Genomic DNA, 24114 nt, shown 5'->3' on the forward strand with positions numbered 1-24114 from the left:
TGGCAGCAAATGTTTTAAACGTGGCGGGCTGCCACAAATAAATGAATGTGTGCAAAACACTTGGCAAGTAATGGGCAGATCAGAAAACAAATTTTCCAAAACCCATGAAAAAAGCTGCACACAACTGTCTCAGGTACACACTTGGTGCATTCCTTTCTTTTCATGACAATCTATATATATATATATATATATATATATATATATATATATATATATATATATATATATATATATATATATATATTTTTTTTTTTTTATTATTATTATTTTTTAATCCACTAAATTCCAGAGGGAAATAGTGTACATTTATTCTAAAGTTTTAGTAAATTTAGAAACCAAGATTTTTGCATAAAAAGCATCAAAAATGTCTATAAAATATATTAGTTATGTTAAAAAATATATAGTTTATACAGGTACTGCTGAAATTGTTTTCTAATTTGTACTGAATAATTTAACTATTTGGTTTTAGGTTCTTAAGTTTTTTTTTCTGGTTTGGGTACTTTTACTTTAATACTTTAGTAACCTGTTCCTGATCATGCTTACCTACTATTACTTACGTATCATTTTCAATGCAGGACTTTTACTTGTAAGGTATTTGTACATACATTTAGTTAAATAAAGGATCTGAATACTTCTTCCACCACTGATAAAAATGATATCGGGGAAATAATTGTAGTTGTCTCCTTGTTGGCATTGATGGAACCACTGAACCATTATTTATGACATGATTTTATTTTATTCATTGTATGTGATGTTTTGTCTTTTAATTTTTTTTTTATGTGGACCCTGAATCTGGAATAAACGATTGATTGATTGGTTGAATTCAAGTTCCTGTGTCTAATGGCTTTCTGTAGGAAATGGGTTTCCTTCCTTCTACATGCCTTAGACACCTCGCATGGCGCTTGCTGTCAGGAAATGTAGGCCTCCTGTAAAAAAAAATCCAAGAAGTGACTTATTCCCTAAATTTGCTCTTATGATCATCTAGAGTCAACATGACCGAGAGCGAAATGTAAACAAGGGCGGACGGCGGGTTGCAGCTGATTCCAAAACAGCCATCCCTAGAATGAGGCACTCTGTTCTGCTCTGCACTGTGAATGTATAGCCTGTGTATGCACGTGGTCAAACATTCCTGCAGGGCTAAAGGCTTCAGCTGTCGCCGGGTCTATTTTCCTGTGCGCTGCATGCCATTGGTGGATCAAGGAGGATTATTCCTGGGGTCGGAGAACTTTGGGCTCAGAGAGATGGAGAATGGGAGAAAAAAAGAGAGAGAACCACCATGGTTTGGAACGCTTTCTTCCAGAATCAAACTCGGGTGAAAGGGACTGCGGAGCGGAGCTGTGTTTGTCAAACCAAACCACGTAGGAAATTACACAGCCAAGAGCTACACTGAGACACAGAGGGAGAGAGAGAGTAGCCGCTCGAGCCATCTCCAACCATGAAAATAATTAACCGATACTCAACTGTCACACAAGAAAATCCCCAGCGCCTGCTTTGAATTTCTTTAGCTTGAGGAGCTGCTTCACACTTTGCCTTAATCTTGTCCATTACTGCACAACATCAGGATGAACAAAGAGACTACCCCTCCAGTTTGTTTTATAGCGCCTCTCATCCTGTTAGGGACTCCGAATGGATAAGATTCCCAACTACACATCCTCCAGATTAAATTGGGAGGAGAGGGAGCTAGGCTAAACGAGGCTATTTCAGATGCAGCCTTAAGACAGAGACCGGCTGAGAGACAGACACCGAGAGCCGAGTGTCAAACTGATGGCCATGCTCAGCTAATTTGCCCATGCTCGGGTCCACACAGACAAAATCAATGGAGTGGAGTAAGAAGTTGGAGGAGGGAAAAAACGCCCCAGATTCCTGATTTAGGTCAACTGCAGTTCTGTGCACCCTAATGCTGTGTGTAATTAAATAAAACTAGTTAAAAAGTCTGCAGGAGCTGTGAACTTGAAGGGGGATGAGGGATGAGAGAAGTGGGAGGGACGAGGCTGGAGTGATTAATTTCATCTTTGTTTTTCTCCTCCCACAGTTGCGGGCGAACGCCATTATACAAAGTAGAAAGGTAGCCTCATTTGTGTGCCCGTTCAACGCCTGGCGCTCCCTCGGGGGGGAAGAAAGTATAAAGATTCTAATGAGCTACAGAGAGAGTTCCTGAAACACAAGCGGGTAGATAGAGACACACTGGGACGATGCTCTGCCAGCCTTGGCAGCTCAACTCCGAGGAGGAACTCCACGTGGACTGTCAATTGACAGCTCGTCAACCACCACATTCTGTCTGATTCTCTCCACCTCGCTGTATCTCCTCCTCCATCTCATCCATATCCACCTCTCTTTGCCTTCTCACTTCTCCCTCCCTTCATGTTCTCCTTACTTCCTTTTTGTGTAATTCTTGGTAAAGCTTGGAAGATCATAATTGGGACATTAAATGCATGTACGGTAAAACTATCATGACCAGTCAGTATCGACTTTCAAGGCCCACACACAGTTGGCGCTTGGATCCTTATTATATAAGTAGCAATTTATGTCCTATTTACATAAAATGACAACTTAACTGCCACGAAAAGTGCCAAGATGAGAGATTACAGTGATTTTAAAGCACAGGCATTCCATTACACGTTAATTTCATCATGTTTTGCACCAAATATGACTCAGTGTCACAATATTTAGAATATATGGCAAATGTAGTCGAAACTAGGGATGGGAATCTACACTACATGGGCTTAAATTCCAGGAATGTCTTATATTCAACACACACAGATGCCACTGCTCCCCAGCCGAGCAGCATGTCCATTACAGAGGGTAAGCATCCAGTTAGAATAACATTAATGCCATGCGGACAAGCTTTAACAGATTTTTTCTTTGAGTAAAAAAAACTTTTTTTCCACACAGAAAACTGATCAGGAATCATTGAGGGAATCTATCTGTTGTCAATCAGATAAGCAGAATCGATAATGGCATTAGTATAAATGTTGTCCATTCCCATCTCTACCTAAAACTATTTAACAAATACTAGATTGACAGAAAACTAATTGGCAACTTAAAGGTCATAGTTGAATCATTTTATTTTGCCAAAACTGCCAAACATTCTGCAGTTCCATTATCCCAATTGTGGGGATTTACTGGCTTTCTCATATTTTATATCATTATAAACTGAATATCTTTTAGTTTTGGACTATTTGTTGAACAAATGTGAACACATCACCTTTGCTTTTAGGAACTTGTGATGGACACCACTTACCATTTTTTGACATTTCATAAAACCAAACAAATAACTACAGGGGTATTCAGAGAGTGCAGACCTCCACCAAGGGTGTTACTCCAGTGTTCTGTAATATGCAAATCTGCAAGTGCAACCACTATATTTCTCTAGATAAATTTCCAAATCATGGAAATTGGGTCTATAGTTTTTGCACAGTCCTGCTGAAAAACAAACAAACCAAACTACAAAAAAAAAAAACATGACCTCCTTGGTGGAGGAAATTAAATAGAGATAAATAGAGATAAAAAAATAAGATAATAGTCAATTTTTAAAACAATAATTAGTGCAGCACAAAATGTATGTAAGATTACACATAACTAGGGCTGGGCAATATATTACATGAATAATGTGATAGGAAACTAGACATCATCTTAGATTTTAGACATCATAAGCATCTGCATTACAGTGAATTGATACATTTTTTCTGAACTTAACAGACTGTTACAGTTGTTGCATTAATTGCCTTTACTCACTTATTCATTTTATCTACAATACTGGTGATAATTTGTCCAAAAATCTCACAGTGAATATTTTTTGAAAGCACCAATAGTCAACCCTACAATACTGTCACAATATCAATATCAAGGTATTAGGTCAAATAGCCTGATATTAGATTTTCTCCATATCGCACAGGCCTTGCAACTGATGGTTAAGGCGGTGAACTGCGTAATGCATCAGAAAAAGCTCTTCACACATGTAGGAAAATATCAATACCTCATTAGCATTTAATAACAGCTCTGCCCAGCCCAAACAAGCTCTACCAATCAACTGATTGTATTTTGGTTTAGTTTATATATGGTTAAAGATGAGGTCAGGGGTTATAGGTTGCAAATCCTTGCAAAGGAGGATGGATTTGTACACAGACTGACAGGACCATGTATTTAATTTTCATTCAAAAATTTGATATTGATGTTAGAATCTATATTTATTGTAAACTGGCTTCATACACAACTATTTATATAATATACACACTCCTGTGCCTGCATATTAGTGTACAAGTATGTCCATTTTCACAGCTATATGCCAAACAAGCACAGTCACAGCCAACCACAGTCACCCAGTCTAAATTCCTAGGTGGTGGTGATGGTAGGTTACTAGTGCATTAGGACAGCCTGTGCAAAGAGGATTATGGCTGCAGTCCAGATGAGGGTCCGGGGGGAGCTTACGGGTGACGCATCACCACTGATGATGCCTGGAAACATTCCCCTACAAATCAATGGCCTGGTTCCAAGCGCCCATTCAATCACTACCATTACCACACTAACCTTTGAACTCAATTCCTGCTGGGGGAGATACAGCCGCAGAATGTTACGAGATGTCAAACTGGGTGCATCTTTGTACCTGTAGATATTTTAATGTAAAAAAGCTGCATCTTAAGTTAATTTTGAACAAACTAGAAATAATAAATGCATGTCGTTCAAGTTACCTTCAACTGATCAAAAGAGTGGCTCAAAAAGGAAAGAGCTGCACTTTTGATCACCAGCCAAGAAGTTCTTCCTCTTCTGCTTCGGTGAAACAACCGCAGCATCAGTGACCGTGCTAAAACATATGTCATAAACGTGTGCGGTGCAGCATGCTCCATTTGTGCATCAGTATTTTTAGCATCCCCATACTCATTATGTCAGCACGGCACAGCAGAAGGCCCGAGCTGGTCGATCTGAGCGAACAGAGAGAGAGACACAGGAAGGAAGACAATGCATGGTTCTGCTTCGGCTCGGGCATCTGCTGTGGCGTGCGAGCCGCTCACATGTATCCTGGCTGTGAAGAATGTGTTTTGCTTTTCACTACTCCAATTAAGTTTATTTTTGAGGGTGATGGAAAACAAATACGCCTCGTTTCACTGCTGTAGCTGAGTATCGGCGGGCTCTAGAGGTGCTGCGTAAACAAAGCCGAGAGGACGGGTTGGAGACAACAGACATAAATCACTGTGGTTAAGCTATCTATCTTGCGGCTCTTTCAAGTTTAACTATTGAAACAACATGAAAGCATCTTTCTTCAAAAAGTGCTCAAAGACTGAAATATGATACTGGGCTTTGTAATGACCATCAAGGTCAAAATGGAAGCGCTGACAGGTCATGAGGCTGTAGATAAATAGGTAGGGGGGATACATGATCCAAAAAGAGATTTCCATTATTGATCCATTAACAGAAGAGATTACTCTCAGAGAAAATACCTCTGGTTAGGTTGTGATGCTGTTTTTAAATTTTAAATGCCCTTGAGTTTGAAATAGAAACCACCACAATATATGTTATCGCTTGACCAACAAAACCATCTGCCTTCAAAAAGAATCTTTTCAACAACCGGGCACTGTTTTCACCATCATCAAAGCTTCTGCACTATTTCCATGCCAGCGTCTGTATATTTTATCTGAGGCCAGCTCTCAGCACAAATTGCTTGTTAGCAAGAATAGCCAGGGGCCTCAAAAGGTATGTCAACCATCCGCTGGGAGGGAAGCTGCAATCAGATCACGTTTTGTGCATAAATGTTGTGTACGTAGCCGGCAAATATACACAAACAATGACTCTTCTTTTCTGTCATCTCCTCGGCTGACTAAAGCAACTGCCTGAGGTGTCCATCCGCCGCCATCGCCCAGACCGAGTGCTTTTACTCCCCACACAAAGGCTTTCACAGTGGGGGGGGGTTTCCTTCGCATTTCCCCTCTCGCCCCCACACAAAGGGGATCCATTTCAACCGCTTTTAGCAGCGCCACTTTCCGCTTTTAGTTCTTCAGACTCCCTCCCCTGAGGGTGCAAGTAGTGGAAAGGGGAAAATAAAGACACCAGGTGGATGCTTGGAGAGAGGTTAGGCTTGTGGCAAACAGGGCCACTTCAAGTCAATCCCACACTGGTTTGATGTTGCCTTTTTTTGGTTTCGCGTGGCAGGAGGACAAGAAACTGATACCAGTGCTTGGAGTGGCCCTGTTGCCTGGATAAATACTGTGTTGTCATGACGCAATAAAGTACATATTTTTTGAATATCACATGATTTTTGGTTCACATTAAAGATTTTGGAAAATATGCTTATTCACTGTCTTGCTTGAGAGTAAATTGACATATTGATACTCTCATATTTGTCAATTAGAATTTGTTTCATCCATTTTTAATACAGATTAAACGGCATCCTCGGCGGCTGAAAAATGAAGCCAACCTGAAAGTAGTGCAGTTCTTTGAATGGCCACTTGAGGCTGGCTTCAAGAACAAGTCAATCCCCATAAACCCTCGTTTTGAAATGCTCAACTTTACAGCAGAAATAAACAAGTTTACAGCCTGGTACAAAAAATATTTTTTTGGTCTGCATAGCTAATTTAAACATTCATGGCAACTTTACGGGGGTTGAATTTCCATACAAATAACCTGTTTAAATTTGGTTGAGGTTTAACATGCATAATTAGGAGCGTGGCTGCTTTGTGTGACAGGTAGGTGCCATCCCTTGTCAAGTTGCTCACCACCATAACAATGATGTTGGCCATACCTGTTGCTTTGGCTACTTTAGAGTGTTTTTAGTTTATTAAAGTTAGTTATAACATTTTGTTTGCCTTAAAAAGTTTAATAAATAGATATGGCAACTATCAAAATATAAAATATATTGTTCAGCAACTGGTTGTAATAAAAGACCCTCTAAGGAGTCAGATATAAAAAGTACATAACATTTTGTTTTAATGGTTTTAAGCCTGATTTTTGCTGGCCAACATTAGCATTAGCGTTACCCCAGTTAAACAGAGCTGCAAATGCACCGTGCTAACTAAGCTAGCAGCAAGCGTTAGGATTATCCCCATCCTCTCATCCAAATATTCTAACTTCTGGCTCCAGGAAACAAGATGGCTACAGCCAAAATGCTTAAATTGAGGCTTCACAATAGGAGTCCACAAACCAATGGGTGATAGCATGGCCCAGTATTTTAGACAGTCTATGACAGTTAAAATGTTAATTCTTGAGCTTTAGAGGTGCTGGACAGACCATACTAGCTGTCTCCCATGCTTTCAGTCTTTATGCTAAGCTAATGCTGGCTGCCGCTACGTAGTGTACAGCCATGAGAGTGGTATCAATCTTCTCTCTTCTATGTAACTTATGGCAAGAAAGTGAATGCACAAACTTCCAAAAATTTCATGCTAAAGCTTTCAAGCTTTAACAACATGAAAACATATGCCATGTACTCCTTCTATTTGGAGTTTTCTATCAAATGGCAAAGTTAAACCCAGCCTACTGAATGAAGAGAAGAAGTCTTCTGTGCAACTTCCAGAAAAAGAAGCAGAAACAAAACAAATCAACCCTACAATGTTCTGCGATGCCAACCTTTGGTGTTACTATAAAGGCTGAATAGGCCCCATTCAATCAGTGATGAGAGGCGGGAAGCGGGAAGACGCTTGGTCTTCTCCCCTCAGACAAACAAATCTTCAAATAATCCAGCGGCTCAGATGTTTGGGGGGGCTTATTAATTCAAAACAAGTATTTAACAAAAAATCTGTTTCTGTCTCTGTGTGGTTTGAAGGCTTTCCTCTTAACTGGATAAACATTCCAAATGGGAACAGTCCCTGAAGAGGAGCTGGGTTGAAAAGAGGAGATGTAAAAAGTGAACTGGGTCGCAGTCGGAGATTTAGTCAACCTGATGAATTAAACAGACTCTCTGAGGCAAAAACACTCTACAACACCCACACAATTAATATAGGAATTTATAAGAATTGTTCAGCTGAGGAGAACAGTCAGTTTCAAAGTAATCATATTTTGTCACAGAGATTGGAGTTAATCTTATTTCAAAGTTGTAAGCCATCTGTTCTTTTGGCCCATAAATCTAAATGAAGAAAAGCCCAAATGCAGAATACTATACATCCTATACCTTCTCCTTCAATAGAGCTATTTCAATCAGCTGAGCAGTCTTGCATGCCAAAAATCAATTGCAATTGGCCTCAACACTTCACTCTCAAATTGGCCGAAAAAAAAGAAGCTGTAGCGAAAGCGAGCGGCAGCGGGTTGCAATGAAAAGGCCTTTTGAAAGTCAACCTGACATGAAACTGGCTTTTCTGTGTGCGGGCGGAGAGAGGAAGTGAGGGGAGCTGACAGAGGCGAGGTGAGGAGGACGGGCGGTGAGCCAGGACCTCGCATGCAGCAGGTTGACGTGCAGAGGAGAGCCAGGCCATCATCTCAACGGCACAGCGAGGGAGGGAAACAGACCGCTCGCGCATACATGCATGCACCTCAAAGGGGGCAAAGATCAGATGTAACATCCGTATACACCTATTCAACCACAGGAGAGATGCACACACACAGACACACACATTGTGCAGGTAATAAGACAGATAATAGCAGCCAAGGTTGGAGAAGCCACTGCCCAGAAATCAGCCAGGCGGCAGCTAATCCTTCCAATGTGAACTTTGCAGAGACAGAGAGAGTGATAGAGACAGGAAAACAGTTCAGTCTCAGAGGAGCGAGAAAAGGATCTAAACCGATCAATGTCACAGCCGCAGCTCTTGTGCCCACAGTCAATATACACTACTACGTAACACTAATATGGCGTACCTGTGGTTATGCGTGCAAGCATTTCTGTGCGCTGCAGAGATTTTCATGGTCGATTCTAAACTGATTATGACTAAAAACCTGCTATGATTCAAATATGTGTACAGAAAATGTGAGTAGGGGCAACAAAGACAAGACAGATGAATAGATAGAGAGACAAGAGAAGACTACAAAATACACACCAGCTCATTTTTTAGAGACACAAGTAATCAACATTAGAGCATAAATGAAGGATGAAGAACTTTATAATGTCATTTCTGCACTGTAGCCAGCATGAAAACAGCTGCCTCCTCCATTGCGAAAACACTGATAAAACAGGTACCAAGGCCATAAATGGAACAGACACAACAGGAAACAAACCAAACCCAGAGAAACGTGAACATACCATCTGTCTTCCTGCATATACCTCAAAGCAGTCGACTAATGACAGACAGATAATAAAAATTGTAAAGTAGAATGATTTTTCTACATCAACTGACCATTCGCTTAGCCCTATCCCCCTTAGTTACCTTCGCTACCCCTGTCAAGCTTTCTATTTAGCAGCATATAATGCAGTCTACACTGACAACAGCAGCAGGTTTTACTCTCTAAATTTTCCGGTATTTTTTAAATATTGGCTCTCTGGTTTTATTCAAAGGTATGAGAAAGCAGGCTTCTCATCTCTAGTCAGTGAGCATTGTTTTTCTGTCTGAAATGACTGCTTAATCAGCTATAGTGATCTAGCTACAGTAATAAACACAAAGTCCATGAGGTGGTTGAAGACGCAGTCTCACGAACAATGAAAGGGGGTCTTAAATATAGCCTACCATTGGTGGCTATAGTGCATGATTGTGCTATAAGAGTGAGGCTAGCTCTAGTAAGGCCAATGTAAACTCAGACTGTTACACCGTTTTTCCAAAACCAAAATTAGCATGTGTATACATTTTTTTGTTTGTTTGTTTAATGATGTAAAAAGCATTAAAAACAGGGGACTGGCTGCTTTTCCATTGCCAGTGGACCAGAGCCGTGTACACTGCTCTGCAGTAGACGACTATGTCTGTCTGGTTTTTTCTGGTGTGTCACATTCAACATCACAGGCCGGAAAATGGGTTAGTAATCAGTAAAAAGCAGCATGGGGCCAGTGAAAAAGTTACAGTGGTTACTTCTTTTAAACATCTCTCACTTATTCAGTGTTACCGTAAAACTCGAAGCTGACTACATTTTGAACAATTGTTGAGAGCTGCTTGGATGGAGATAGACAGTATTTGGCAGTGGTCCGCCACCCCATCACACTGGTAAAGGGGCAAAAATTATTCCCATCACTGCCGATCAAAGTTGATCAGAGCTGTACCCTTTAAACACCCCCTGCAGATGAATTTGTCCCAGAGAGGGAATTCGAGTCATAGCCTTTCCAATTAAATACAAAAGACAGATGTCAGTGAGTGTTAGTGCGTTGTTTTTTTTTTTGGTTTTTTTTTTGTCTAATAGCAAACGGCTTCATAGTGTTCAAGCATCTCCCTGTTTAGAAGCTTCGCAAATAAACATACTGGGCAAAAAACAAAAGTCTGATTTATGAATATAAATACAAAAAAAACCACTTCACTTTTACGATAGAAAGGGCTCTGAGGATAAAGGAGAACCGATTAATCTGGCAGACGTAGCCTAACCCTATTTCTGGTAACAAGTCTGGCTAGGGTTGCTGTTGTTTGAACTTTCTCCAATACAGTTTAAAAAAAGGACACATCTGTTTACATAGCCAACTCTTTCAGTCCATAAAATCCTGTACTGTTGGCTAATGATCGTATTGAAGTCTTGGCTTTGGTCTTGGAAATAACACTACATTAGCCAGACATGGTAACAGCCAACATCCATTCATTCTACTTTTGCTTTTGGTTTTGGAAAGGCAATAAAAAAGAAAACAGACTCCAAACTCACCATAGTTGCTATGCTATGACTAGTTAATCTAAGGGCGTTGGGGGGACACATGAAACTAGGGGTTTGGGATTTTCCTCTAAGACATCTTTAGCATCAGACACTTAAATTCAATTAATTAATTAGCCAATTTGTGTCTTTTCTGCAACAGTTTATGGCAGAGGTGTCTTTAATTTGACTTAATAACAGTCCTCGGCTATATTCATGTTTTTATTAGGAAGGACAAAAGCCCATGCTCTAAATATTGAGGGGAATGTGTCCCCTGTGCCCCTCCCATACACCCCTTAAATCTATGCCTGTGGGAAAATGACTGTTGTGGGATGGGATTTAGCAAACGGTCAATTGAAATTCCTAGCTGCTGCTAAGTGTCCTTTTTGATATATTCAATACAGTGAGCATCCTGGGTCTAAAATGCATGCATTTTGTCCACTATAGCATCTTAATGTAAAACGACAACTTTGTGATACATTTTGCACTGGCAACCACTTCAACACGAAAGCGTTCAGTGTTTCCAAATCTCATTTTCCAATGATATGCTTCCATCAAAAGGAAACACGGTTCAATAGGATTTGATGGCAAGCGAAGTATGTAGCACAACAAAAAGATGTATAACATCTGCTGTACACAGCGCTACTTCAGAGCCTGTGGGGCGTCTGTAGTGCTTCATCATCTTCAGACTTCCAGGCCACTGAGGCTGCTGCAAACACACATCCAGAAAAAACAACAAACAGAGGTGCACATGAACGTATCATCAGATAACCCACAGCCGCAAATGTGCACCTATCCTTGAATACACAATCTTTGATGCACAAGAGGCAAACACACACAGCATCTGGGGATATCTAGGACAGGTGAGTGTGGATCCAGAGGAGGGAAGGGGAAAAAAGGAGACACATGTGGAAGAGAGATAAAGGTGGAACAGACTGCAGCACAGATAGAGAGGGAAGCAGGCTACCGAAAGAAAGGAATAGTAAAAAAAAAAAAAGACAGAAAAAGAATGAGTGAGGGATAGATGAAAAAAAGAGGCAGAAAGTGAGATAAGGGTCATTACAGTGTGACCTGCTGCCTGTGGAAACAGTTCACACTGCACGAATACGCTGGAGAGTGAAGGGGGAGACAATAATAGAAAGAGGGGAAAAAGGAAGCAAAAGAAACCAATTGAATTCCACAGAAATACAACAGCATTTCCATTTAATTGAGGTCTGACAAGACAAAAATAGAGGAGAGGGGGAACAGATGAGGTGGCCAGTAAGGTGTGGCTAGTGCTGTGACTGAACGGCCAGTCAAGGTCGAGCTATGGCGCCTACAAGCTTTCTGTCTGAAGACCTTTCACCCTCTTCCTCTGTCTCAGTCTCTCTCGCTGACATTATTCCTGACCGTCGTCCCGCTGATAAATTCCTGACGGTGTCCTCAATGACCTCAGCTGGACTTTGATGCTTTTCAGAGGAACTGACCAGAGTTCAGCTCAATTTTTTAAGAGTCAATTTTGTTATGAGTATCTTGGCACTAAGAGGAATTTAGGTCATGTCTACAAATGCTTTAGTCCTTTGGCTGTGGCATTACACCCACACTAATCTGGAGATTTATACAACTTAAATCTGATCGTTTAGGAAACACTCAAAGTGGATACATGGTTTAAATTATGTTGTTTGTGCCTGTTAGTATAGATTGAGCATCAGAGCTTTAAGAAAATACGAATTAGGACTGGGTATTCACGCTCAATACCTTCAAGTTATCAACCGAAATAAAGTGTAAAGTGTGTGAAGTCAAACAACACCTGTATTTGATTCTTTTTGTAACCACTTTTTTTTTTTAAATGACTATTTGCATGGTTTTGCTCACACCCAATCAATGCAAGAGCTACAACCTATACAGTCTCAGAGGCTGTGCACAGTGAATTTGACAGAATTGGCAGTTCATCGTGCTGAGATGCCACCAAACGAGTAGTGGTGGCATTTTACGCAACTGCATGCTTCTATTCACATGGTGGGTATCAGATGAAAAAGGGAAATAGGGTATAAAATGAAGTACTTTGTTGGTATTGATGTCGATTTAAGGGTACTGGTATTGGAACTGATATCTTCCTAATTGAAAAAAATACCCAGGCCCATGCTCATGTATGAATTTTAAAGGATAACCTTTCAAACATAGGGTTAGGAATGGTTTGGGCATTTTTAACACTGGTATCAATATTATATGGTTTGCTAATAATCTCAGAGCAGAAGTCTTGATAGCAATTTGATTTGAAGAATTTCAGCATTTTTTTCTCCAGTTGTTAAGAGACATTACTCCACAATCAGATCCATGATCCCATGACATTAACAAAAGAGCTCTGTCAAATGTAGTTTAAAGTGTATGTCCCTCGCAGTACATATATATGTTGGTAAAAATTGTTTAAAAACAAGAATTTTCTTGAACATAAAAGCTGAAACAATGAATCCATTAGTTGTCATCTAATTAACTGCCAGCTACTTTGACACTCAATTAATCGCTTTAGTTCTTTTTTTTTTAAAGAAAAGTCCACATTCTCTGTTTCTAAAATGTCAGTATTTTCTGGTTTCTGTACTCCTCTAAGACACTAAACTGAATATTTTTGGGTTGTAGACAAAACAAAACATTTGCGGACATCGACTTCAGCTTTGGAAAAGACTGATCAACATTTTTCACCATTTTATAGACCAAACGACTCATCAGATAATTGGGAAAATACAGACAGATTAATTGTCAATAAAGATAACCATTAGTTGCAGCCCTATTGAACAAAGTGTTGATTAAAATCAGATGACATATCAATACCTGATGTTTGAACTCTAAATATTGATATTGTTGATGGTCCGTATAAGACCAATGGAAAATATCAATAATATATGTATTTAAGACAGCACCTATACATGTGATCAGCCAGTATATGCTGATACTGACATTAAGACTGAGATGAGTGCAGACGGTAATGTCCGCAGTGTGCAACAACAACTTATTAGATATTGTTGGTCAGCACAGAAATCAGCTTGCTGTTTGCCAATCATCAGGAGGCAAAAAAAAGGCAAGAAAAGTAGCACAGATGTGATCATTTCTCTGCGCAGGCACATACAGTTTGTCTTAATGAGGGTGAAATCATAAACCCACAAAGAGTAGAACTAAGAGAAACTGTCGTCTGAGGCAAAGCCGCCCTAATGCAGATTTGGCCTGATGAGGGTCAATCATCCCACAGAGAAATAGATTACACTGCAGAGCAAAACAAAGGGCTGCACCAAAGCGATCTGTATGAGTCTCCACTGGTTACACATCCCCCACTGTGACTGTGAATGAGCGTGTTAGAGGCCAATTCTATATTCAAGAATTAACGGGGTAATTGAAGACAGAGACAACCACCACCATTAGCTCTTAACGTTCCTAAATTATGCAGATGTCCTTAAAGCAAGCCTTGACACTTTATTAGCCATCAATAATACATTAAAGATATAAGATTTATCCTGAACAGACCAGAACTACTCCTTTTTATTAACATGTTAATAATAAATTAAGCACACTGGTTTTAGTAACTTGAGGCTGAGCAGAAGTAGTTATTATTAAAGTGCAGTTTATGGGAAAATGGTAGCCTTGAGGTAATATGATGCACCGGGTCACCCACATAAACGCTCACACGAATCAATTTACACTTCCTTTAAAGTCAATACATGCAAGCCAGGATTACAGCCACAGTACACACATAACTGATGCCGGACCAGCACAGGCAATCTTTTTTCCGCCGTAAATGAGCACAAAAAAACAAGTGTCTCTTGACGCATAAACAGCTCTTCTCACCCGCCAATCACAGTGATTGTCATCGGCAGACGCCCTTCGTTTATGAAAATAGAATGTCAGTCATTTTTTCCCCAGCCCACACAGATGACAGAAATACACACACACATGCACACACACACATGCACACACACACACACACACACACACACACACACACACACACACACACACACACACACTCTTCCACTACAGGAGCACTACTGATCAGTTAAGCTGCTGAATTCCTAATGGGACATATCCCATTAACCTCTCTCACACAGGGATCACAGATTGATATCGAGGAAGGGGAACCACAACAGGCTTACTACAGGCACAGAGTATTTCATAACAGTGACGCAAGCCAAAATGGCTGAAAGATGTAATTAACAAAACACACAAATTTTATCTTGAAAGGAGAGAAAATGTCAGTTACAGTTACGGTTTAAATCCATGTCCGTGAAAATATGGATGCTTTACATACAAATTCCCTCCAGTAGCACACAAGAGTTCAAGTTGGTGACTCTATATTAGTGTCACCAATATCAAAGTATCAGTAGTATCAAACCAAATGTCTCCCTTTCTGTTCCTGAGATGTGATGCTGAATAACAACTAAAAAAGCTTTTTTGCAGAGCATTATGATGTCACGGTGAAGGTGACCTTTGACCTTTTGGATATAAAATGTCACTTAATCATTTAATCCGATCAGGAAGCTGTGTGAAATTTTGTCTCAATTACTATATGAATTGTTGAGTTATGGCCAAAAACATGTTTTGTAAAGTCACAGTGACCTTGACCTTTCACCACCAAAACCTTATCAGTTCATTCTTGAGTTCAAGTGGATGTTTGCACCAAATTGGAGAAAACTTCCTCAAGGCCTTCTTGGGATATTGTGTTCATGAGAATGAGACGGATGAAAGGTCAAAGTGACCTTTTACCTTTGACCAACTAATATTAATCAGTTCACTTTAAAATCTAAGTGGATGGTTGTGCCTAATTTATAGAAATTCCCTCAAGGTGTTTTTGAGATATTTTGTTCGCAAGAATGAGACAGACAAAGTCACCCTGACCTTCACCTTTGACCACCAAAATCTAATCAGTTCATTATTAAGTTCAACTGGATGTTTGTATAAAATTTGAAAATATTCCCTCAAGGCATTGTTGTGATATCCAGCCAAGGCTATCGCCGACGCAGAGGCAAGACAACTCACTTTGCAATCGCTTCATTTTCTGATCTAAAACCAGCGCACAAGTGAGCCAGAAAGATGTAAGCCATTGCCAGATGGACAAGGATTTGAAACCAATAATTCATGTCATGCCAATATGAAATAATGGCCATTATCAGCATTCTGGCAAACTGGAAATCACTCAGCCATCTCAGAAGCAGAAGCATCATCTCCCTACAGCAAGCACGCTAGACAGCCACTGGAGTGGAAATGCACAACCCCCCCAGCTGCCTGTCTCAACATTACTGTGTATGTGGACAGACGATTACAGCATATTGGTTTGTTTGTGTCACCAGCTCCAATGGGATTCACAAGGGTATCCCCAGAGTGTGTTGTGACAAAAAGCTGGAAGGAGGCAAAAAGAAAAGAGGTATAATATTTCCATTTCCACAAAATATAACTAGGATGACACAATTGTGTCTTTTTCTTGTGTGTAGCTGTGCTTAATCAGAACAAACAGACAATGTTTGTGCCGTTTCGGTGTTTTCCTTCATAATTGAGGGCTCCGTAACAAATAGAGCATGATTTAATTGAATAACACAAATGAACCAGTGGTGGCATTTCTCCAACTCTGTCCTCACGTCTCAGGTTGTGTTTGTGCTACAATGGCTATTATTGTCAGGGTGAATCAGCAATGAATAAAACACTCACTGAGCCCCATCATATGTCACATGTCCATGTAGATTTATTTAACCCTTACATGATGCACACACCAGGGAACAGCTTGTGTGTAGTCGTGGGGGCTGGCTAGTTAACTCTTGCTCTCTATTTTTTTCTGCATCTGTTCAATTCACAAGGGAGCCTCCTCCAGTCTCCATGTTGAATTATTGCATTGGGTGAGTGTGAGTGCAAATGTGGAGGAGACGGGGTGCTATCTCTGCAGATGGAGACGAGGCAGTGGGCGAGGAAGCAATTACAAGCTGGTAGGCTTCACCTCACCACGCCTCCTCCCCCCACCCTCTCACATACATCGCCCTGGGGCTTGCTGCATTAGGGAATCATGGGTATAATGGTGGAATGGGCCTCGGGGTCCTCCTCCAAAACAACCTGCTAATCCCCTGTGGAGTGGGCGGAGGAAGGAAGGGGGGGTTGAATTTGGGGGTAACAGGGCAGGGCGGACGCCCCGACAATGAGTCCACCCCTGACACGCGCCAGCACCCTCAACCCCCCATCAACTACAGCGACATCCCCCCCAAGGGAGGAACCAGCGATGTCAGCCATGGGAGAGCAAGAAACCCTTCGACACTGGCCCTCCATCGCAGCCAGGCCTCGAGCAGAAACACTCAATCAGGCCGCTTTTCCAGTCTGTCTCTATCTGATGCTGCTTTTTTTGCACAGCACCCAAAGAATGGAACAGGGTTGTACAATAAATCAAGAATGCAACATGCACGCACACGGATGCAAACCAGCTCGTTAAAACGGTTTAATTATGTGTCCAAATTATGATGAGCAATGACATGCTTGATTGGTTGTATCAGAGGGCTTTAATGAGGAGAAAGGCCTCACTCTCTGTCTGCAGCTTTAACTCTAAACATGACGTAATACAGCTCTGAGTATGTTTTGTAATCAGTGATCAAGTCAGAGTGTGTTTGTCTTCAGTGACATTTGTGACAGATTATGCCAGTGATACTCAATATAGAGTGCGCCCCCCCCATAGCATTTTCTTATTCACAATAAAAATAAAGAGAATCACACTGTTTCTATACTTCTAGTAAACATGAGGGGTCAGAGTGCATAAAACAGCATTAAAATAGAGCTTGTTTATCAAAAGAAGTGCCAGTGGAGGTCCCCCATACCCGACAGCGGTCCCAGCTAAACCCCTAATGTCCTGAAATCCTAGAAATGTCAAGGTAATGTCCTAAAATCCTACAAATGTCCTAAAATCTGAGAAATGTCCTTAAATCATGGATGCATCCCGAAATCTTAATGTCCTAATATCTTACAAACATCCCAAAATCCTAGAATAACCCGGAAATCTTAAAATTGCCCTAAAATCATACAAACCTGAAAGTCTAGAAACATCTTATAATCCTAGAAATTTCCTAAAGTCCTAGAAACATCCTGAAATCCCAGAAATATCCTGAAGTCCTACAATTGTCCTAAAATCCTACAAATGTCCTGAAATCCTAGAAACATCCCAAAATCCTACAAATGTCCTGAAGTCCTAGAAACATCCTAAAATCCTAGAAATATCCTAAAGTCCTAAAAACATCCTAAAATCAGAGAAGGGGTCCTAAAAACCTAGAAATGTCCTAAACTCTAGAAACGCCCTAAAATCCTAGAAATGTGCTGAAAGCCAACAAATATCTTGAAATCCTAGAAATGTCCTAAAACCCGAGAAACATGCATGGGGATGCTGCAACTGGCCCCTGGCCTCCTGTGGCCCCCGAGTAAAGCAAGGTGAGTGTCCCTGGATTATGCACCAAAGCAACATTTGAAAGACAGTCTTGAGTTTATCCGTCATCCATCTCACTTCATGCCTCATTTAACCCTCTCTTACCTGATGTCATCTTTTTTACTCGCAACCTAGCCCTTCCTTTTGTTCAAAAACACGACTTTGATATCTCCCTCCTGGCTTAATAACGTCTCCATATCCCAAGTCCATTTAGGAATCAGATATTAACATCATGTCATCAATCTTCCAGCCTCTTGCTTCAGGTTAAAAACCAGTAATCACTCCACTGGTGGGCTAATGGGTGCCTTAACATCAACTCGCCGAGAGTCCATTCATATTTCATCAATGGCAGTGGCCCCCGTCCTCCCCGAGCCCCGCTTGGCTCGTAAGGCGAATCGACATCAAACGCCGCAACCTTCCAATTACACAGCGAGACCGTTCTGATCTCATCTCGATTTGGCTCGAGATCAAATGTTCCCGCAAGGATCCAAGGATTTCCAAGCCCTTTTAGTTAGCCAGCCCCCCCCTGTCAAAAGGGGATAAAATGTTCGTTGAAAGCACCTGGAGGAGATCACATTTAAAAATGGCTGAGGTAGGGACTTAGTTGTACCAATATTTAGATATCACAGAAATTCTGCAGCATGGATATTCATGAAAGGCCCAGCAGCACTGGGCGTAAAAGTCAAAGCAGCTGTGGATCAATGATGGAAATTCAGCTGAGGTGTGATTTAGCTCAGTATCATTTAGTTTTTGCTATAAGATGTGGTGACCTGTGGAAAAGCAACAGCTGTTCCTCCTGGCATAAATAATTTAAGGTGAGATTCAAAGTGGGGATCAAAGGTCATTACTGGTGCAAGGTTATTTTGTCACAAGGATAAACATTTGGTTATCCTTTTCTCCTGCAAAATCAGTGAACTTGGAGACCAGCTAATGAAATGTTTTACCTCGTCACATGTAACAATGCTATAACCAGACTATGCCTGAAACATTTTAGCAACGGCAAAGCAAAAATATCAAGTCTTTCATGTGATAGGATTATGTCATGAATATTAAAATATTTATGCAGGGCTATTTGGAAAGTTTGTGTTGAGATTTAAGGCACCAGTATGTTTCATTAGGAGATCAAGAGGCTGGAGGGCTGACACCTTCTGGATGGTTGGTCAGTTGGTTGGTAAATATGCTCTGACCAAATTCTCATTGGTCTGACAATCGCTGGCGTGACTTTATAAGGCGGTATGTCCAAAAGCTGAAAACGCCATGTGCTCTTCTGAAAATGCCCAGGTATAAGAATTACAGCGGTTTGGAGGCAAAGTAAATTTCAAGATGGGATGTTTTGGTTGCGTCTTGTTATGATTCAAATTATTCGTAAAGGTAAAAATGTCAGCACTTGATGAAATACTTGCTCTGGATAAAGCTTTGGATAAAGTTAAACAGTAAAAGATAATCACAGTATGATATACATCACGGAAAAAAATGCGGCGTCACTGTATTGCAGAATGACTAAAAAAAAGAATGAAAACAGAAGGGTTAGTTTTGGTTGAACTAATGTTTTATCACTATAATTAAGACTTGACACCATTTTTAACAGAAGTATAGACAAAAAGTCTCCCTTGTGAAAATGACCAAAATATAGATGAGATTCTCTATTATTATTACACACTCAGTGCCTTAACAGGCTTCCGGCGTTTGTAGCGTAGAGTAAATTTGTGCACTCCAACTGCAGAGAATTAAAAATATGCTGGCCTAAAAGAAAAAAAAAATGTAATTCACATCCAGTCCACACAGTAATTGACCAGCTGTGCAGAGGTTGAACTATCTGACACTTTTTGCATTTACAACCAAGTTAGGAAAGACCGCCTGAAAAAATGTACCACTATCCTCATATTTAAACGCCCCGATCATCTCTATAATGGCTTCTCACCCCAATTCAAGTTTGGCAGTTTGGAACAGCTACAAATGCTTCCGGCTGATGATGTGATCAAGCAAGATGTCATACAAACAAGTTCTTTTGCATGACGTGGACCTTATTTTACCCCTTATAGCACTCAATAGTCTCGCTAGAGTCTCCATTGATCCACTTAAACAGAATGACTGAATCTCTCTCCTGACACTGCTAGAGAACTCACAGTACAAACAAAACCAAAGACCAGAAGCACATCAACCTATCTGAACTTCAGACTGAAAAAAACACATAACCTGATGAAGCTGCTACCTTAAAGTTGCTAAAATCCTAACTGAATCTAATCAGTGCCTCCAAAATCTTCTTTTTGTATGTGTGTGTTTGTGTATGCAACCTAAATTTCATAACAGGAAAACACCCTAGTTCCTTCACAAAAAAAAAAAAAAAAAAAAGGCCAGGCCACAAAGACATGCACGTTGCCAAAACCTGTCTTTAAAAGAAAATCACAGCCAATTAAATTAGTGTTATTGAGAAAAAATGGGCATAAAGAGACTTAATCCAATTAACAGGGCCCCTTCTTGCAGTTTGGTAACAATAGCGAATATCTTCAAAATAAATGTCTCCCTTTTATCCAGCCAAGTGAACTTTGACAGGCGGGGATGGGTTTAATAGGCTAAATGGAATAAATCTATTCCCCCCTATCAAAACATGGGCGCTAAGGGCTCTTGGGGAACTTTGCCCAGCACAGGATTAAGTATAAAACACTGACTAAGATCAGGTCTTTAGCGCTTACATGGGCATGGACAGGGAACGGAAACAAGTCTACACCAGGGGAAAATTTAGCAGTCAAGTGACCAGACCGGAGAGTGTGACAGAGAGAGGCCAAAGGCTAGTTTCTGGTTCACTGTGCTTCACTGATCGTAGGTCGTGGTGGCAAGGTAGCACATTTTTTTGGACAGTAAGCAACGTTTAGCCTGGGATCGTGCCTTATTATGCAACCAGACAAGAAAGGAAGCACAATAAGAAGCAAATTTCTTATCAGAGGACAGCTGTAGTGGTTTTTACCAGCCACTTTTTCCCTGGTATCCTTGCAAAGATTACAAAATGATCACTGGCTGGTTTTCACGGGGGCTGTGGGATCATGTAGGAGACAAGAGCATCACACACAGAGCAGACCAATATCTCTGGGGAATAGAATTATGAGACATTTAAGCCGCCTCTCAGTGCCCGCATCTCAATGAACCCTTTTTTTTTCAGGGTAAAGAAGAAATTCCGACCACATCAACAGGACAAAGTCTGTGTTGGATTTTTTTTTTTCTCTCCTACATTTGGCTTCGGTTGCCTTGTTGTCGCTTGTTTGTCTCACTTCAGTGTTTGATCCAGAGCAGCCTGGAACAATGCACTGAGGGAAACACATATTTCCAGGACCTCTCAAGATCCACAGCAATCTCAACCCCACATGCACCAACATAAATGAAATCTTTTTCTCTCACATTTGTGTTTCTTTCGAAGAATTGGCAGAGGTTGCGCAAAATACACAGACATACCGCGACTGACTGGTAGCAGCTGATTTCCCATTCAAACACATACAGCACAATAAGAGCATATACAAAGCATCTGAAGCAAGATAAAACACTATTTTAAGCCATTTCATTATATATCATTATGATGCAAAGGGGAAATCACGAAAGAAAAAAATCTAAATGTGGCTGCTCATTTAGCAAACCACGGGGGGGGTCATAGCGACAACACTATGCTTTGCAATGTGGCAGTAAGATGAAATCCAAGCTCACATCACGGGCTGTTTGAAACTGAGCTGATGCTGCCTTTCAGCGTGAAACAATCACTCATGTAACAACCATCATCCGTAGATGTTCACCTCTACAAACCCCGTCCACACATGCCCTACAACTGACTGAGACTGAGCGCAGAGGACAGCAGTTAGAAAAACATAAAGGCAATAAACTTACCGACGCCGTATTTTTCATGTTCCGTAGGTATCCACATGTTTACGGTGGGCACATTTAAGTGAGTGGTCGGAATAGCAGCGAAACGCAGGTTTCTGGTGCTGTGTAACGCATTCTATTGGTGTGCTTTCCTCCGGTCTGTAGTAGGAGTCATTGTTTAGGTTACAGGGGGAGAAAGCGCTGCTGCTGCTGCTGCTGCTGCTCGTAGTGGTAGTGGTACGGAGACGTGCTGCCTTCAGGTGCTGTGGGAAATCAGACGATTAGGAGGTCGGCGCACTTTGAGGACATTTAAATTGTGTTATTTTTCCACATTCGTGGCATTAAGGGGCTGAAAGCATCAAAGCTGTACCAGTATCTGACATTTAAATATACGTATTTAAATACACTTGCTCTTCATTTAACCTTTATCCGTTAGTTCTCTCACGAAAGCAATTACATGATTCAGGTTTCTATGCTACATATTGTATTTTTAATTATTGGCATTATGCATCATTAGTTTTTCTAAATTTTGACTTTAGCGGTTTGCAATTTTCACTAATGACACACGTTTAAGCTAACGTTAGCTTTATTGTTGCATGGCAAGACAGAACACACTGTCAAGCCTATGAGACATGGTTATTTGTTAACTTACTGACATGTTATTTCAGGTCATAAAAACACCTGAAACAATAAAAAGACAAATACTTACAACTAAGTGAAATCAAAAGCTAAAGCGCTAGTAGCATAAACGGCTAGTAACGTAAGCTACAGCTAATGGTTTTAAATAGAAAAAAATATGAGTGAGCTAGTAAGTTAAACAAATATCCCTCACTAGCTATTTTTCTTTCTCGGAGTATCTTAACTGTTCATCAGGACCTGCAGAAAACTCATAGCTCCCAATTTAATTATGCTAACCTGTTAATGAGTTCCCCATTTTAATGAGTTTCCAGCAGACTAGTTAGTCTCTGCAAGTTATAACATAACACTATTTTTTAACTTTCAAGATAATATGACCTAGCTTACTAACAGAACACATTTGATGTGCACACCACAGATGATTTTATAGCCAAAGCCGCCAAACAGTAAAATATTTCATATAAAACAACTTATAAATTGATGAAAACTTACATAAGACGACCTCTTCTTTGGCCCCAGCACTGCAGAAAAAAGAATTGTGTCATCAGTCCAACTACAGAGGATTCACCGAGATGTCCAGTCCAATTTTTTATTATTTATATCAAACCACCTGAGCTTAAAAGCGGCAACTGAGATTTACAAAAGCGGAGGATAGAAGTCCGGAGGAGTACTTGAATGCATCAGCATCGCCAGCGCAGCGAGAGCATTGCATTCTGGGACATGTAGTGTAAACCAGTGACGTCAATGTGGATATGAATATTATCTGTAGCGTCGTTACAGCCTTTAGAGTAGGTTCTTCTCCTTCTCCCTCTCATTCTGAAAGAAAGAAAGAAAGAAAGAAAGAAAGAAAGAAAGAAAGAAAGAAAGTAAGAAAGAAAGAAAGAGCTTGAGTTTTTAAACACTGATTTATTCAAATAAAATAATTCTACATTTACAGTAGTTTGCAACATAGTCAAAAAATCCTCAGCATCAAAATCCTCCATTTTAACATAATATGGTCATTCTAGTAGGTAAATTTCCAACTTAGCATGACCAAAAAAGGAAGTTCGTCATTTTTTTATTTATTTTTTTTTTATTAAAGATGAACTTTCCTATGGACGCTTTTCCCCCTATGAAGAGACAAGTACTCATATTAGATGTTCGACCCCTTATATCAGGGTATTAGTGTAGAACATGACCTTGTAAAAGTCTTGGACACACTGGCCTTCTACTGGGACAACTGGTACATGAAAAATACATGAGACTGCATGAGAGGACGCAGAAAACTGGAGGGAGCTCTAAAGCCAGAATGAAAGAGTTCGACACACTGCTCTCAGCGTGTGCACGTGCATGTGGGAGTGAGTTTGTGCATGCCTGTGTTGCATGTGGGTGAGTGCATGTTCACCCAATGTCACACATTTTTTATGAGCCGGCTGTCTTCACCATCTAATAAATCCATAGACTCCCCCCACCTCACCCTCAACACCCTTTTCTTTCATTCCCCATAACTCTCATCACTGCCGAGGTGTAGCTGCTGTTATGTTTGAGTACAAAGGATTTTTTTTTTT

General features: G+C 40.5%; 1 protein-coding gene across 3 annotated transcripts in view; it reads right to left on the reverse strand.

The window, feature by feature from the left end:
- The window catches only part of dock4b (dedicator of cytokinesis 4b), a 208667-nt gene that overhangs the window by 149333 nt on the left and 35220 nt on the right, over positions 1 to 24114 (reverse strand). For all 3 annotated transcript variants that reach the window (XM_088072897.1, XM_042511800.2, XM_042511799.2), the window contains 2 exons: positions 23060 to 23383; positions 21956 to 22194 (listed from right to left, as the gene is read on the reverse strand). In XM_088072897.1, coding sequence (XP_087929023.1) covers positions 21956 to 21992 — 37 coding nt within the window. In that variant the 5' untranslated portion in view covers positions 21993 to 22194; positions 23060 to 23383. The remainder of the gene's footprint in view (positions 1 to 21955; positions 22195 to 23059; positions 23384 to 24114) is intronic.

This window comes from Plectropomus leopardus, chromosome 22 (assembly GCF_026936395.1).
Source record: "Plectropomus leopardus strain MGB_pleo_1.0 chromosome 22, ASM2693639v1, whole genome shotgun sequence".
In the NCBI taxonomy this organism is placed as follows: Eukaryota; Metazoa; Chordata; class Actinopteri; order Perciformes; family Serranidae; genus Plectropomus; species Plectropomus leopardus.